We start from the raw sequence: 17,428 nt of genomic DNA on the forward strand, positions 1-17,428 counted from the left end.
AGGCCCCCGAGGGGGACTTGGGGACAGGCTGGTCCTGCCGCTCAGTGTTTCCCAGCTCCCTGGACTGCTCTGGTCCGGGCTGTAATGGTTGGAGGGGTCACATCTTGAAGGTTGATGGTGATTTTGGGGGACACAGCTGTTCCCCAGTAAAGGGGCAGCTCAAAGCCAGGAAAGGAGCAAAGGGGTGCTCGGAGAGGTCCCCCCCAGCCATCGGTCACGGGCCCCGGGCTGCCAGCTGCATTTCTCTACGGCAAATTTGCTTTTTCCCCTTCCTTGGCCAAATCTTGGAGTGTGGCCACGTCCGTCATCTCCAGCCGGGCCAGAGCGAGGGAGGAACGCTAAAAGCTGGGCTATGACCCCCCCTCCACCCCCAGGGAAGCGAAAAACCTTGCCAAGTATTCCCTTTCCCCATCCCCAAGGTCATTCCTCGGGCTGGCTTCGCTGTAGGAGCTGTTGCTCCTTGAGCCGAGGGGTTTGAAACCCATCTGGCCGTGGGTGTGTGCCGGCGGCAGCTGGCCTGAAAAATCCCCGGCTGTGGGGTTCAGCTGGGGGGTGTGTAGTCAGAGCCCCTCGGTGTTGGGTTTTGCTGGGGAAAAAAGGATTTGAGCATCATTCCCCTATTGCAGAGCGCCCCGGGCAGCTCCCACTGCCGGCTGGTGGGAGGAGGGTGCTCCCCGAGGTGGGATTTCACCCCATGTCCCCCCTCAAATCCTGACAGGGCTCCATTGTGGTGGGGATCGACTACGACTGCCGGGAGAAGACGATCTATTGGACTGATGTGGCCGGGCGGACCATAAACCGGGCGAGTCTGGAGGCAGGTGCTGAGCCAGAGACCGTCATCAACTCAGGTGTGCTGCCATCACCGGTGACATCTGCCCAAAGCCACCTCGGCCGGGTCCACACCAACCTGTGCCCACAATTCTGGGGCTGTCCTGGTTTGGGGAGGGGGTCTCCCATCCTCACTCACACCCTTTGCCGTTGGGTCAGGTGGTTTGGGGCACTGTGAGTGGTCCAGGAGCAGGATGTCCCCAACCAGTGACCATGGCTCCAACCAGTGACCATGTCTGTCCCTCTGCAGGGCTCATCAGCCCCGAGGGGCTGGCCGTGGACCACCTGCGCAGAGCCATGTTCTGGACCGACAGCGGCCTGGATAAGATCGAGAGAGCCCGGCTGGATGGCTCCGAGAGACGGGTGCTCTTCGACACGGAGCTCGTCAACCCCCGCGCCATCGCCGTCGACCCCGTCCGAGGGTGAGCAGCATTTCTGGAAGGATTTGCACGCAGGGATTTTCGCAAGGTGCACAATTCGGACACGAGCAGTGGTGCCATGGCCCTATCCTGACCCTGGGAGCAGCTCTCCTGTGCCGCACACCCCGTAGGAGGGACTGGCTCTGTTCCCCATCTCCTCCCTTATTCAATAATTCAGGATTTGGCTAAACTTGCTGTTTCAGTGTCAGGATGTCCATGTTTTTTTTAAAAAAAGCTTTGAAACACGCCTGGCGTTTGAAAACACAAGCTGTGCCTCCAGGGTGCTGTTGCGATACAAAATGTGCTGCTCCTCAGACTCACCCTTGTCTAGGAGCTGCAGTTGGGGTCGTAAACATGTTTGACATCATTCTGGTTTTCTTTGAGAGATTTTTTTAAAATCAAATAAAGATTTCAGGCACTGTTAAGGGCAAAACCAGGCTTCTCCCTCCTGCCAACAATCAGTAATGAAGAGAAAGCTGATAATTTCCTACTACCTATTATTGTCCTGTCCTGTTTGTTCATCATATGATTCTTTCCCAAGCAACCTTTACTGGACGGACTGGAATCGTGAAGCACCTAAAATTGAAACTTCCACCGTCAGCGGAGCCAACAGGAGGGTCCTGGTGAACAAGGACATCGGCTTGCCCAATGGCCTGACGTTCGACCCCTTCTCCAAGCTGCTCTGTTGGGCAGACGCAGGTAATTTCACCGAGGACAGATCAGCCTACAACACGTTAAACCTCAAGGGGAAAACCAGCTCCTTCCTTCCACCATCCTGCCCCGCAGGATGCGGTGTGATGGAGGTGGGGGGCTCGCAGCATGAGTTGTTCCTTCTCCATCCTTAGGCTGAGAAGCTATTTCAGAAATTAGTGAATAGAAAGAACATGTTTGGGTGGGGTTTGTTTTGTTTTGGTTTGGTTTTTGTGTGTGTGTGGTTTTGTTGTTGTTGGTTTTGATTTTTTTTTTTAATTTTATTTTTTTTGGTGGCCTGGTAACTGTTCTGTGCTTGAAAAGGAACAAAGCACCTGGAGTGCATATTCCCCGATGGCACGGGGCGGCGTGTCATACAGAACAACCTCAACTACCCCTTCAGCATCATCAGCTACGCCAACCACTTCTACCACACGGACTGGAGACGGTAAGGAAAGAAAAGCCGCTCCTTCCTGCAGCCAGGAATGCTGAGCGAGCAGTTCCTTGGCTCTGCTCCCCTTCTGCCACTCCCTGCAGAGTCGTGCAAGCGAGCGGCTTGGAGCCAGAGGGGGGGAAAACAAACGCTGTCCCCAGGCTGCTCCCTGGTCCCTGAGTCCTGGAACCTCACCAGAGCGCTCTCGTGGGTCTCCTGCAGCGCTACATTCAGCAACAGCCGCTTGTAAATCTCAGTGCAGAGCGGTTGTTTAGGAACAACCCCAGCTTCCTGGGAGGGGACAGAAATAGCGGTGGGCTAGTTTGGTTTATTTTTTGAAATAAAACTTGGCACAAGTTTCTGAGTCTAGATTCTGTCCTCAGTTGTTCCCTCTCCCCCACCGCCCCAGGCCCACAGCATCAGGAACTCGCCTCTAGTCCCACTCCAGCTGGAAGCTCTCAAAACTTCAATCAAATCTTAGCAGATTACAACAAACGCTGAAGTGCTTTGCCATGCTTGGAGGAGACTCTCAGGGAGATCATCTCTCCTTGGAAGGCTGTCTCTGTGACTCCGAAAGAGAAATGCACCAAATTAGCTGGATGTAGATTTTTATGGGGCAAATTTCTTTCCAGTTGATCTGCAGGTGTTCAGACCCATCTTTTTTGGCTGCTTTTGTTCCTAAATGCATGTCAATGGGGAAAAAAATAAATGTTTTCAAAGATGAGTAAAGTACTTCTCCCCCTTTTATCCCCAGGGATGGTGTGATAGCTATCGATAAAGAAACTGGTGCTTTTACCGATGAGTATCTTCCAGAGCAGCGATCACATCTCTACGGAATAACTGCAGTGTATCCCTACTGCCCCGGAGGTAAAACACAACAAAACCCAGCCCCTCGTTCTTGTCTGACAGTTTCTAGGTGCTTGACACACTAAAAATGTCCATTTCTCTCTGCAGCAAGGAAATAGCAGCTGCTATTTTGAGAAACAACGATCTTTGCACCCAAAAGAACTTCAGACCCAGAAAACTGTCACTGCATACAACAAAGAGGGGAAAGCCCTTCACCAAGGCCAATGAAGCGACTTACTTCCCTGCTAAAGATTATGAAGTATTTTTGAAGTGATACCTCAAGTCTTTACTACTGTATTTTTTTTAAAAAGTGGAAAAAAATGGATATATTACCAAAAAATGGCCCTGGGAAGCTAAGGCCATTACTCTAACTCTTGCTTATGCAAGCAAATTTAAAATGTAGCTTTCGTATTCAAATGTTTTATTTTATTGAAAGAAGAATGGATTAATTTTTAAGAGTTTTGACAATCTGACCAACAGGTCCTTTTATCCAAAAAAAAAAAAAAAAAAAAAGTGCCTATGAGGAGCTTTGGATGCAGTATCGTGCTGGGTCTAAGTAATCTCCAGCCCCAAAGACAGAGACTGTGTGTATGGCAAAGACATTGAAGTTTTTCCAGAAGCCAATTCTGTAATTTTCACCACTGCCCCAATGCATGTCTTTTAGTATTTATATTAGAAGAATATGCTAGAAGTGATCTGTTCATGCTTGTTGGGTCTTCTAAGTGCCTTCATAGACCTACCCAGAGTAGACGAAGACATGTTCAGAAATACCATTTACATTGTAACGCTTCACATTTTCTAGGTTACTTCAATAATTGAATAAAATGGTTGGTTTAAGTTTCCCTTTTGGATTTAGTTTTTAAATATTTCAGTCGTAGGGATTGTGGAGAAGCAGCAAGCAAGCCAGGAGCGAGTTGTTCATGTGGCAGGAGCTCGACAAAAGAGGAATCTGCAGAGCCTTTATGTAACACTCCCCTCTCACCACAAAGCCAAACACAATGGAAAAGACAAAGTCATATTTGCCAACTCGGAGATAATCAGAACAATTTGTCTATTTTTCCCCAACTTCCTTTATTTAAAGAAAAAGGATAATTCATGAGAAGTTAGAATTCAATTTCCTGTTTTCTTTCAAAACAGTGAAATAACACCATTTCAAACTGCATGCCAGAGTTGTGCAGAGTTGTATGTGGTTCCTAATTGTACTAAGTACACAAGAGACTAAAAGCTTTTTATCTGCTCATCTCCCGACTTTCCCCAGTCTGTGGTCCGTCTTGGGATCAGCAATAATCGCCTGAACTGCTACGATCGCTTCGTTAATTTTTGTTTGCAGCTCTCGGAGCTCCTCTATATGCAGCAGTCGGAGAATTTGGGCAGCTTCGTTGAGAACAGCATCTGGGTGAGTTGCAGAAAGAGAAGTCAAGTCAAGCATTTTCATCAGATATAGAGGTCTTAAAAAAAAAAACCAATTTAAGTTAATGCTCTGCACTTCATTCATGCTTGTGGTTTTCATACTTGAAATAGGAAACAACTTTCCCTGCGGCTAGAGAGGGACAGGGCGCTCTGCAAAGCCTCGCTCAGCTTCCTGCAGCGCCTGCAGTAATCCACGGCCGAGTCGGGTCGGTACGAAGCATTCTGAGCGCTGATTTAGGTGTACGTGGGGGAAAAGTGAAGCCAGACTAGCAGAGTCCCAGGTCATCTGGCTATTTGTTAAAAATAAATCTATGAGGTCAGGCCAACTTGTGCTGCCTCTGATTTGAGGTAAATTATGCAGCGGCACAGAGGTCCTCTGCTGGTAGAAGCAAGATTTACAAGACAAGGAGATGCATTCCTTCCGCTTGCAAATGTGGCTGCCATTAAAAGCTGCTATTTAAACATTACTCTGAAACAATATCTTCCACAGCTAAGATTTATGTTTTTCTTTTCCAAAATAAAATGCTCAGGAGTGCTCGTAAATAACAAGCTGGGAGGGAGCAATTCTTTCCACTCAGAGGCTTTTTTACTGTACGCATCATCTACATTTTTGACAGTAATAGACTTCGTCAGAGGCAAACGCCACTATTTAAAAGTAACATTAAGAAGACTGCTTACCTCCTGTGTCAAAACCAAGAATGTGCTTTTCTAAAGCAACAGGCAAACCCTTGAAAAAGAAAAAAGCATGTTCAAATGTCATTAGAAATGTCACTTGGCACATTTGGAAAATAAATCAAGTACTACACCAGGTAACTCTGCAGAGAGGACACTTGAGTTTTGCTTGTATAGACACGTGTGACAACTTCAAGAAGTCATCACGCTTGATTAAACAAGTGCCTCTGCGCCCAGAAACATAAAACCCAGAGTATTAATAAAGGAAAAATCTTCATGCTTAATAATCTCCCTGCTTGTCAAGCAAACCCCATTGGATACACACTGCCCACATTCAATCCTTAAAAGGCTAACAGCAGTGCTGCGAGAGCACACCCCATCCAGCAGCATCGCTCCCCAGACAAACAACAAGTGTGCACAAACTGGGCTGTCTTAGAAACTCCTGCCTTGACACAGCTGCCGCTTTTCAAAGCATTGGCTGGGCTGAGAGTTGTAAAAATTCTCTGTGATCGAGTTTCTCAAGCACTGAACTTGCGACCTCCATCAACCTCTCCCCAGAAGCATTTTCTCAAGTGTTAAGCTTAGGAATAAAGCTAAACATTCCGTTTTCTAAACGCTTGCTCTATTGAGGACGGTGCAAGGAAAAGTTTTATTAGTGGTCATTTATGAGCATTGCTCTCTTGCCTTTAGTCTCTCCAGCTGTGGAGGAGAGGCCATGCTAAACAACCACTCACCATGTTTCAACATGCACATAAAATCCAATTAACGCAAATCTTCACTACCTCTGTATTTTTTCAACATTTGCATTGCACAACAAAAACATTTGAGTTCAATACCATTAGTTCCTACAGTGATGAGGTTATAAAACTTGTAAACAGTGGGGATTTCTTTTAAAGGCATGTAAAAAAAAAGAAATCTGAGTTTATCAAAACAACACTAATTAAATACAAAATGCTGACTGGGACTAACTCTAATACCCCATCTTCAAAAAGTGGTTCTTTCCCATGGCCTTTACAGTAAAACAGATGTTCAGCTGCAATCTTAAAAATAATCTGCATTGCTTAAGTTTAAACAGCTTGTTAAGAATGCCACTGCAAGCAGATTCTAGCAATATCAGACCTCATACATGTACTTTTGAAGAAATTGGGTTTATATTTAAGGCTGCAAAGACCTCATTGCCACCTCAGAGCCAGATGAGCAGCAAAACATTCATTCCATCAGTTCTCTGCAGATTAATTCCCCAGGTCCACTGCAGGTGCCTCCGATGCTGAGTGACAACAGTGGCACCGTCAGAGGGGGTCTTTTGAGACCCCCTGGTAGCACAGCATCACTCTCCCTGCCTTCCTCTACCGCCCCGTATGTCAGCTCCCTGCTGGCTGGTGGAAGCTGGCTTTGACGGAGCAGTGGGCTGGCCTGCTACCATACAGACTACTTCATTTCTCAGCCTCATCCCCCCCAAATTCAACTTAAAACTGCTGCACAAAACACTTGCACTGCAGCCATCTCCCCTGTAACTGGAAGCGTCAACAGTAAAACTAGATTAGGAGTGGGAGGAAAAAAAGTTTCCAGATGTCAAAGCAGGGAAAGTGTATCCACTTTGTTGTGCTTTTTAACATGCCCCAGGTATAGCCTTCGGGAGCATCCTTTAAATGATCCTGAAGGGTGCTCAGTGTACTTGATCCTACCTAGGACACACTCACCAGGCAAGGAAAGCCCAGAAGGACAGACTACGAGTCTGTCCGTATAAATCTGAATCCTGTCTAGACACCGAGGACACTGAATTGCCAGCCATTCGAAACAATTTAAAAAAATAAAGTGTCATGTCTTATCTTGAAAACTGTACCTGGATAACCCAACAGGATAAATCTCACGTTGTTAGGTACATTTAAACCACAAGCACAGCAGTCTATGTTTCTTCAGTGTAGTCTTTATACATATCCATCCGCCAGAGAACATTTCTGTATCTATTTTATCTTTTCCCCACTCCAACTTGATATTGCCAAGAACGCAACTCATGACATTTTGTCTATGAAGTCGTCTGCCACGCAGCAGTCAGACATTTATAACCTGTTTCCAGGGACAAGGCTTTATATATAAAGTGTCACTGGGAAGTATTTTGGCCACTAACAAGCCAGCCAAAATCAGAAGCACATTATTTTTCCTCTCCTTCTGTCTTGCGACCCCTCTGCTTTTAAGAGATTTTCTTCATTCATCTGGTATATTATGATGTTGATGATCGCTGCTGGCACAGATAAAGCTGCTTTCCTGCTTCCAACTCCCTCTCTTCCCTCCACCTCACTTGAAATTTAGCATTCCTGATGAGAACACACTCCCAATCACATTCAGTGACACAGTGACAATTCAACCTAAGACCTGACGGCGCTTTGAGGACCTACCCAATCTGAACAATTGTCATTAAAAACAATTCCCTGTTCCTCAAAGAAGCCAGTTCTGCCAAACTCACAGAAAATCCCATTTTGATCCCCACATGTCATCTGCGCAGCTATGGAAACAACAATTAAAGGCAGCTTTTTACTAACATTAGTTATAGAACCTAAAATGCCTACAAAAGTCTCAGCTGCTTCCATATTTTCCTGCTCTTTTAACAGTTTTATGGATGTACAAGACCAAAGCTTTGATTTACTGTTCCAACACTTCTGGCAACAGTTGCAACTGCAACTCAAGAGCACCTGCGATTGCCACTTCATAAATACCATGAGTGGTGTTATGATAATAAATAAAGCGTGGACTGTTCTGAGCAGCTGCCAGAAAAGATGAAGGGACTCGCGCTCTTTGACGGGATGCGGTTCCTTCAGCAGGGACACTTCTAAAGAGACATCTGTGGGGAAAGAGAGGTTGCCTTCCCCAGCTGCGCCCAAGACCCAATGCCAGCAGCTGCTGCGCCAACTGCTGGAGAGAAGAGCAGGAGAACTGGAATGTTTAAGAAATGGCAAATCTGAAAAACCACAGTCATCCCCTGGAACATCCTACAAACAGACAGTTTGTGGTTAGAAAATAATTCTGCAAAAATCTGATGTTTAAATGCAAAAGTTTCCTTCACCGTTTGTCTTTTTGGGGAAGGTGGGGAGGGAGGAGTTCAACGTCCAAATCCCATTCCTCAAACATGTATGAGGTGTACGTACAAAGCAAAACACTCCATACAAGGAATGTTTCAACCTGTTTACGCAGCCAATGTTGCTGATTCCAAGGAAAAGCCAGCTCATACATTCCTTATGATACTGTAGGCTTGCTGTGCTGAAGAGTAGGGGTAACCCTCTACCTAAGGTAGGGGAGCAGCTATTTACACGATACATCATACAGGTACATGTATTTGTATTCAACTGGAACAAAAAAAGAGCTTTGTATACTGCTCTCCATAATCCTCTGGGTCTGTTAGAATCAGGATGGCAAAGATGAAGCAAGTTTCCACCACCCTCCTGAACTAGGTGTTTAAACAGAAGCAATTTTGACCGAGATGGCAGAGATTTACGGCTCCACTTCTTCACTCGATGAGTAATGATTAACACCAGACTCATGCAGTGTATATACAAACCTCCTTGGACTGACTGGCCTTCGCTATGGCATCCTGCGTCAAGCGCTCTTGAACCAAAATGCGAATGGCCTGGGAAAAACATTTAAAGATGAGAGTAATTAATTTCGGTGTTGATGCATTTCTCAGCAATTGCAAGGGAAAGGGAGCCAACATTATAACCTAGCATAACCTCAAACCCACAGTTTTGTGAAAAAAGACTTTTTGGAATGCTCTTTCAGACGTTAAACCTTTTCAAATAGCACTATTCTTTGCCAGTAGCGTCTTACATGAGTGTAATCTCTTGGGCTGGGGGAAGGCAGCTTAACCAGAAGAGATGAGGACATCACATTATTAATTTCAGTCACTACTGGGACAGAAACTGCTGAGTGCTAGCAACAGTCAGAAAACTTGCGATTCCCAGAACGAGCTCATTGTGATCCCAAAGCAGCAGCACCATTTTTATTGTTCCAAGATAATACACCTTTGATGCTGCAGCAATACAGCTTCTTCAGGAAGGAAATGCTGCTATCGGCATCTTTTAGTAGGTGCTGAACCATCTTCCACATACAGAGAATCCTGCAGCAAGGCTACTCACCCAGGTTTTAAAGAGACTGAGAGCAGAAAGGAATTATTTTTAGACACAGGAACAAGACCAGCCTTGATTTTAACAATCCTGCTGCTCATCTGTTTGTACTGGCTCCAGTACATAGCATGAAATCATATCGGAGCTATCAGTCACTGGTACCTCCAGCTGTAAATGCCTCTAAAAATAACGGAAGGAATAGCATGCAGGCAGACTTCCACCAGAAAGAACTGGGTCTGTCAAACACGTTCCTCAGCCTTTCCCTGATGAGTAGCTAAATGTGACAGGAGCAGTCTTAACTGCTTCATGTTTCTTCCCCAAGATTTTTGCTGGTTTTGGTCATGATGAAAGTTGAGAGGCGATACTAGAAAGTTCCCACTGAATAATTACAGAAATCTTTCTAACCAGAAGAGAGCAGCCTGGACAAGAGAGTGATTTCATGAGGAGTTTAAATTCCAGCAGTGAAACCAGACCCTGCATAAGATAATTTAGAGTGCCTTTTGCATTAGGAAAAGGATATCCCACTGTGGTACATAGATGCTTTCTAATCAACTTGCCAAATTTAAATTAATAAAACAGGACTCCAAATATCTCTCTGCTCGGTCTGGCCAGACCAGACGTCTGTGGCATGCTTGCACCCTTTGGCCTTCCCCAAGGATCCATTCTGGAGTGCCCAAGCCTGAACAGGGATCATAATCTCTCTGCATGCACCCTGCAAACCTGCTTACTGGGCTGCAGAATTAAGAGTTTCACTGACACGTTCTGATAGCATCAAGCCTTAAAAACCAGGATTACTGCTGTTCTCGTAACATGAATTGCCATTGCAGGAATCGAGTATAATTAAAAGCAAGAAAATTCATGCAGGTGGTTATGTCCAACCACTTTTGTCTGAAAAAAAGTGAGACTAGAAATGTGGAAATAGTGACAGAAATGTACACACATTATGCAGAAAATACATTCTGCTTTCTCTTTGTTAATACCAAATTAGGTGAACCCAGATAAAGTTTGCTAGCCTCGAGACAATCCTGTAGGAAGACCTGAAGGAACTGTCTGACAAGGGCTGAGCTCGTGCTGGAGATCCTCAACATTGCCATTCCAGGATCTCTTCTCTCTCTACCCGATATCCCTTTTGTTTTTTGTGGGGTTTGGGGTATTTTTTGGGAATGGGTTTGATATAAGAGATCTCCCCTGCTCTACAAAGATTAGTGAAGGGTTCAAAGACCATTTTGGAGAAAGCAAAGAAGGATACCACAGTGGGGAGAATGAGAAAGTGGTTGATGGGATAACTACAGGCTGTCATTTCCTTAAGAAACCCACTAGTGTGATAATACTGTTTAAGCATACCTGTTACAGACTTACACACACTATGTAAACTTCAATACACATGGCATTCCGTTTCTCCAAAATAAATTCAACAAATATCACAGCTTCTGTAATTAATGAACCTTCTTGGTTTTTTCAGTGAAATGAGTTTATTTTGGTGCCAAACAAAACTAAGCTTTTTTCCATATTATGACATGATCAAGGAGGAACTCGGGATTGCTACAGTCTCAAATAATTCAAAAATACAGCACAGGTTGGACACGAAACTTAGAGATAACTATGGAGGGCCACAACTAAGTCACACATTTGCTCAGTCATAAAAAAAGATGCTTTAGAAAATTAGCAAATTTACTGCATTTAAAAGTCATGATTAGTTGTCATGACTAAATTAACCTGACTTCAGTAATGACAAGGAGTGAACAGTTTCATAGGACCAAGAGTCAGGAGGAGGTAGCTTTTCACTGCTGCTCCTCCCTAGGTTGGTTGTTTTAAAACATCCTTTGCATCACTAAGCCTCTATGTTTTCAAGTTTCTCTTAATTTCCAGCACTGGAATACCATCTTCTCCTTTGTGTGTGTTCCTGAGTATTTCTGAGGTTCATTAAATCACATAAAGCAATACTTCAGCTAACCTAGAGCACTTCAAACTCTAAAAAACAGTTCTCAGGGTTGGAATTCCAGGAACTCAGCTACAATTGAACTGTTTTATCAACTTAATTATCCCTGCATTAATTCACACGATTTATATTCCATGTTCTTGCCTGCTGGAAAACGCAGGGTGAGTTTTACTTTGTTCATAAAAAGACATAATTATCAGTAACTGTGCACCGGCAAGTACTACACATACCAGCCACTGGGGAAAAGAAGGAAGAAAGGAGGTCTGAAAACTGTGAAACTCACCTTGAGCATTACCAAGTAATCATCATGTCGCTGGATTTGAAGCAGATTAGTTAAAGCCATCACTCCAGCCTTGAAATCAGGATTATTCACTGTAAAAAAAAAAAAAAAAAAAAATCACAATTAAAAATATATGTTAGTTTAAGTGGCTCCAAAAGGCAGAATTAGCCTCCTGACTCCACAGTACCAGACTGCTCTTAAGTAGGGGGACGGCTGGGGATGCACAGCAGCGAGCAACCGCTGAAGTCTGGCTATGAAGCAATCAAAGTGTGCACCAGGCTTTGTAACCAGGTAGCAGAACACCATTCAAGCACAAACAGCATTGCTTTTGATGCCAAAAGCATCACATATGTCCTACTGCACTCTCTTTTATAAACTTATCTCTGCAGAGCAGAGCTGTGCCTGCTGGGTGAGGGCAGGAACAAATTCTAGCTGTCTTTTTGTAGGAGCAATGAGAGAAGACTTGGAGGATTTAGGGGTTATTTTGGCAGCTATTTTCCACCACTTCCATTTATTGTGAATGTGCCTGGTAGTCAAAAAAATTACAATGATTATGAGAGGTACAGCTGGGGAAGACCGAGCCAACACGCAATATGTGACAGCATTGAAGTAAACAGTGTGCCATCATGTTTCCTTTGCATTTTTTTTTTTTAAAGATACATTAGAGTCTATAGTTAAAAGATATCTTGTTCCACACTAAGTACTCACATTTTTTAGAGCTCTCCGCAAGGCTGTTAAGGTAAATACCCTTCAGCTGCTTTCTTACTGCCTGATCAGAGCCCTCCCAACTTATTCATATCTGATCAGGACTCTGGGCACCTCGTTCTTCTGGGGAAGATTCTCCCCCCTGTCCTTCCCCAACAGGACAAGCTCTGCATCAGCGCACATCCAGATGGGATTCACACAGAGCAGTTCCTCCTTCCTTTAAATGCAGACAAGTGCAAACAACTCAAAGTAACTCCCAAAACACTGTTCACAGAGAGGCAGCTGGAGCCAGCAGTGAAAAAATATATAAACCCAGCATTCCTAAAGCTTTAAACGGGGCTTTAAAAAGTTATATATCACAGTACTGTAACAATTTAAAACCCAAAGAACATCACACAGGCCATGGAACACATTCACGTACGATGCACCCACACAGTAGGTTGCTGCACACTTACCGTCCAAGTTAATCAGCGGTTCTGCATTTTTTGCTGTATTGTCGGTATTTTTGGCACCATCAGGGGTAGAATCCTTATACTTATCAGCTGTTAAATTAAGAAACAAATATGAACAACACTAGAGCTAATGATAAAAATAACTAGTTAAAAGTATAGAGCAAAGCTGAGCTTGTTATAGGTGTATTTTTGGGGTATGGTAATTGCCCAAGAGCCTTCTGGGCTTATCTGCTGACATTTTAGAGCTCCCCTCTAATGTCCCCCAAGCCCACCGCTCTACTGAGCCACCCTAACAGCTCCCATCTGCACAGAGCTCATGTGAAATCCCAGAGCAGCATCGGAGCATGCTCCACACTTATGTAGGGCGTTACACTCTTGATTAAGGCTCTTCCAACAGTCTTCATCCCAGAAGGCTGAACAAGCTGCACCGTGCAGTTCTACCACTTCTTAAATCCATCAGTTCAGCGAGCTTGGCTCTCTGCCTCGATCAGCAGTGTATGTTGGGCTCTAGAACTACAGATCTGAGCAGCCAGTAAAACATTTCCAGTGAAGACACTGCCTTACAGACTCTGCAGCATTCATCTAAACCCACACAGGGGTTTTTCAAGCCTTTTGAGGATGGGACCTCCTGGCTCCTCCATCCTCAGGCACCCCTGAGTCACAGGAACCCTGTTCTCCGTCACGAGGGACTGAGAACCAACCCTAAAGATTCCAAATATTTATATCTCATCCTTGGGCAGAGCTCAGCCCTGCAGGGATCAAAAGTAATGGAAAAAGAACAGTACTTTGGCTATTATTACGTCTGCGTCCAGTAATTCCATTTGTATCTGCACCCCCACTATAAGGAAATGAAACTGCTGCTGACTGTTGAGATTTAACTCAACTTTTTCATAACCTTGCCCTAGTTCTCAAGGGTTCCGGATCTACTCCTTGTAAAACAAGGGGCTAAGAATAACTTATTTGAATAACCGTAGTCCTAAAGAAAATGCATTTAATACACTTTAGAGTAAGTTCTCGTAAAAGCGATCCCCCAGAGAGAAGGATATAAATATATACAATGGGTTTTGCCATATCCAGAAATAATAAGTGCAAGTATGCTACCGCACTGTCCCATGGGAGCTGAAGAGAAACAGTTCACATCTGAATATGGTGCAAAAACCAAGCAGACTAAATTACATATATTTTTTAATAAGACAATATAAACTTTTGATATTGTCTTAATTTTACGAATGCTTCATAAAATTAAACAGAAAAAAACACATTTCCGCACCATTCTGAAACATTAAATAAATTCACCCATACCATTATCTCCATACTCCAGCCTAACCGCTAAGCCGAGCAGCCAGTCCACTGTTTCTTGTCGTTCTTGTATTTTGAAAGGACAGTTGACATCTTTCATATACTGAGGAGAAAAAAGAGGAGAAAACAAATAGATGTTATTGACCTGTGTGAATTAGCTGGAAGCACAGAACTGTTCTGTAAAGTCACTTTCCCCACAGACCTTAGAGTTTTAGAAGACAGTTATTAACAAGCAGCACCGTTTTGAAATGTCCTGCTGCTGCATCTGATCCATTGAGGCATTTTGGAGCGCTAACTCCAGTCTGCCGTTCAGTAACAGCACCTGCCTCTTCATGGACCTTATTCATTGCCAGGCTGCAACCACAGAAACCAAAGCACCCCTTTTCTTTGCTCTCTGTTCATTTTATACAAATGGAAAGGACAGGAAACAAATTACAGCAAAACTTCCCATCTAAAGCAGGAAGGAGGAATGATGCTACCTAAGGCTTTCACAGTGCTGATATCAGAGGGGTCTGAGGAGCAATAACTTTCCCTTTCTTAGGGATTTTGTAGAACAAGAGAGTACAAAATGTGGCTGAGCCTGTACAAACCTCATGAAGTTCAACAAAGCCAAGTGCAAGGTCCTACACACAGGTTGGGGCAATCCCCAGCACAAACACAGGCTGGGAGGAGATGTGACTGAGAGCAGCCCTGAGGAGAAGGACTTGGGGGTGCTGGGTGATGAGAAGCTCAACATGACCCAGCAACATGAGCTGGCAGCCCAGAAATCCCCCGTGTCCTGGGGACATCCCCAGCAGCGTGAGCAGCAGGGCGAGGGAGGGGGTTGTCCCCCTCTGCTCCGCTCTGGTGAGACCCCCCCTGGGGTGCTGCACCCAGCTCTGGGGTCCTCAGCACAGGACAGACACGGAGCTGCTGGAGCGGGGCCAGAGGAGCCACGGAGATGGTCTGAGGCTGGAGCAGCTCCCGGGCCAGGACAGGCTGACAGAGTTGGGGCAGGGAGCAAGGCAAACAGTTCCAGTGGGGGGAAAAAAAAAGCTGAACATGCACTAAGCATTAGAGCAGCATTTTCAGCTCCTCACAGGGGTGTTTGCAGAGAAAGGAAATGGGAATCATAAGGGAAAGCTCAACGGCCCTGTGATGACTCAAAATGCTCATGAGCACACAGGAGATCACCCACAAAACCATGGCTGCTTGCCATGCTTTGCGCTCACAGTGGAAAATCATCTATCTGGCATAACAAGAGGTGCAAAGACGAGCTGCAGGAGCTTTCTTCCACACACTTTCAAAGCCTACGAGTGCATTAGCCTAATCCATTTTCCATTTGGTGCGTTAAGAACCATTAATGCAGAAAAAGCTGTTTATTTGCAGTCTATTTTCTTTCTACTTCAAGAGCTGAATCAAATCAGGCAAGAAACAGTTTAGGATGGATACCACCGACTGCAAAAACACAGCTGATTGAAAACTGCATAGAAAAAGTTCTACTGTCTTAATAACTCCTACAGTTTGGCTTCAACAATACATGGAAATTCCTAGAAAGGTAAAAGTTCAGAGACAGGACAAATATTCAGAGTCATTTAGATTCAACAACTACAGAAGCCACTAATTGTCATTTACACAAGACATCTTTGTAATTTGAAAATGTGTCTGAAACAACAAAATACCTTTTCAAATGATTTGGGCCAGTCATCACTGTGTATGTTCCTTAAATTCCCTCGGTCTTCAATCTTGTAATGTCTGATCTTCTGATCTTCGAGCCAGACAATAAAATTTCTGAATTCTGTTTCATCTGACAGGAAAAGTAAACAAAGTAAGAAATAACCAATACCTTAAGAGTAAAAACAAGCCCTTAAGTTTTGATCCAATTCACACAAATAGCGGTGCCTCCGAGCGCTTTCATATCTTACCATAAGGAAAGATACATCTGACACTAAGATAACATATTCCAGGATAACCTCTGACCAAAACTCAGAGTGTTTTTCATTTTTCACATCACTTTGAATTGGCACAGCTGACTGACTACACTAAAAGGCACCAGCCAACAGATTGTTTTTATCAGGAATATAGTTATGACTTAAATGAAGGAAAGGTGAGACAATGACAGAGAAATTCACACCTAGCCCTGTTATCCGGACAAACATGTTACATGGAGCAGTAACCCCCTGCTTCTTCCAAAGAGCAACACACAAAACTCGTGACTGTGCAAAGACATTTTCTTCCTTCGCAGTTGACTCAACTTTTCTTGGTTGTTAACCCAACATCTTATTATTCGGGAGCTGGAACTCCACAGTACAAAGATATTTTACTGGATGAAGCAATTAGCCTGCAGCTGCACTTCAGTGACAGAATTCACTTCTGGACACAACGGATCACAGCTCCAGGGTATCACCTGCCCCTCAAAAAACAGCTGTGACATTTTGGCTTTGGATGAGCTTTAATATCCTGAGTTAACGAGCTTAACATCCTCCTGCACCTCAGCCTGGGGTAAGCACACTATTTTCCCCATCAGGGACAAGAATGATAAATCTGCTTCTCAAAAGTATCTTCTAAGCGACATAAGTGCTTACTGTGTCATAAGAAACAGAGATGTGGGCACAACACAGGTCAATAAGACCTGTTAAAACTTCCACATTGACAAAACAAACCTTTAAACACAAAAGGAATGTTAACTAGAAGGAACTGAAGGTCCACAACAAAAGAAGATGCCAGTAGACAACGCCTCTTGAAAGAGATTGGAATCTGCCAGAAGCACTCAGAAGCACTGAAGGAGAAAAAACCTACTAAAAACATGACCTGAAGCGTATAATTGATCACACTGGAGAAATTAATTTGTCACAGGGCCCTTCCAAGCAAGAAAAAAGGTTGAGTGTTGCAAAAAATCAGACATCAAAGTATTGAGATGTATGGGTATGTAAGAAAATAGCTGTAAAGATATAAAATAGCTACTCTGACCCACCACACTGCCTCTGCCTGGCCTCGAAGACAGAACACACCAGGCTCCAGGGCTGAGGGCAGGTTAACACAGCCCCTGAGGGGGTTTTCTGGAGGTCCCTCGTGTCACACAAGCCAAGACCCTTTGCAGGAGAAGGCCAAGAAAAGCAGCAGCAGCATTGCCTCCCCTGGATCACGCCTCTGCTTTTGCTCCGCTCCTGAACAACACCCAAAACCCCACCGACACCGACCCCACCCCCTGCAACGCCTGGGGGTCCCCGATTTCCCCTCAGAAACTCACAATTTTTCCTCAATCCCGCGCTGCAGCCCAAACCTGGAGCCCAGAGAGCTGCACGAACACCTAGAGCCCAAGAGACCCTCCCACCGTGACCTTCCTGGGGACCGTGTCCTG

The 17,428-nt window shown here is 44.6% G+C and overlaps 2 protein-coding genes across 2 annotated transcripts in view; one reads left to right on the top strand and one right to left on the bottom strand.

Annotated features, from left to right (window-relative positions):
* The window catches only part of LOC104470298 (nidogen-2-like), a gene marked incomplete at its 5' end in the record, with an annotated part of 3,527 nt that extends 192 nt beyond the window's left edge, over nt 1–3,335 (top strand). The window contains 6 exons of the mRNA XM_010085156.1: nt 719–848; nt 1,079–1,250; nt 1,789–1,946; nt 2,262–2,385; nt 3,125–3,237; nt 3,325–3,335. Of these exons, the coding sequence (XP_010083458.1) occupies nt 719–848; nt 1,079–1,250; nt 1,789–1,946; nt 2,262–2,385; nt 3,125–3,237; nt 3,325–3,335 (708 nt within the window). The remainder of the gene's footprint in view (nt 1–718; nt 849–1,078; nt 1,251–1,788; nt 1,947–2,261; nt 2,386–3,124; nt 3,238–3,324) is intronic.
* Nucleotides 3,336–4,263: 928 nt separating this feature from the next.
* Nucleotides 4,264–15,874, bottom strand: LOC104470299 (chromosome unknown open reading frame, human C14orf166; the record flags this gene model as incomplete). Its single annotated transcript, XM_010085157.1, has 7 exons — nt 4,264–4,608; nt 5,305–5,353; nt 8,852–8,920; nt 11,636–11,724; nt 12,793–12,879; nt 14,092–14,191; nt 15,750–15,874. Coding segments are annotated over 7 exons (674 nt in total), but the record flags the coding sequence as incomplete, so codon positions are not given.
* Nucleotides 15,875–17,428: the final 1,554 nt, after the last annotated feature.

This window comes from Pterocles gutturalis, unplaced genomic scaffold (assembly GCF_000699245.1).
Source record: "Pterocles gutturalis isolate BGI_N339 unplaced genomic scaffold, ASM69924v1 scaffold37920, whole genome shotgun sequence".
NCBI lineage: Eukaryota > Metazoa > Chordata > Aves > Pterocliformes > Pteroclidae > Pterocles > Pterocles gutturalis.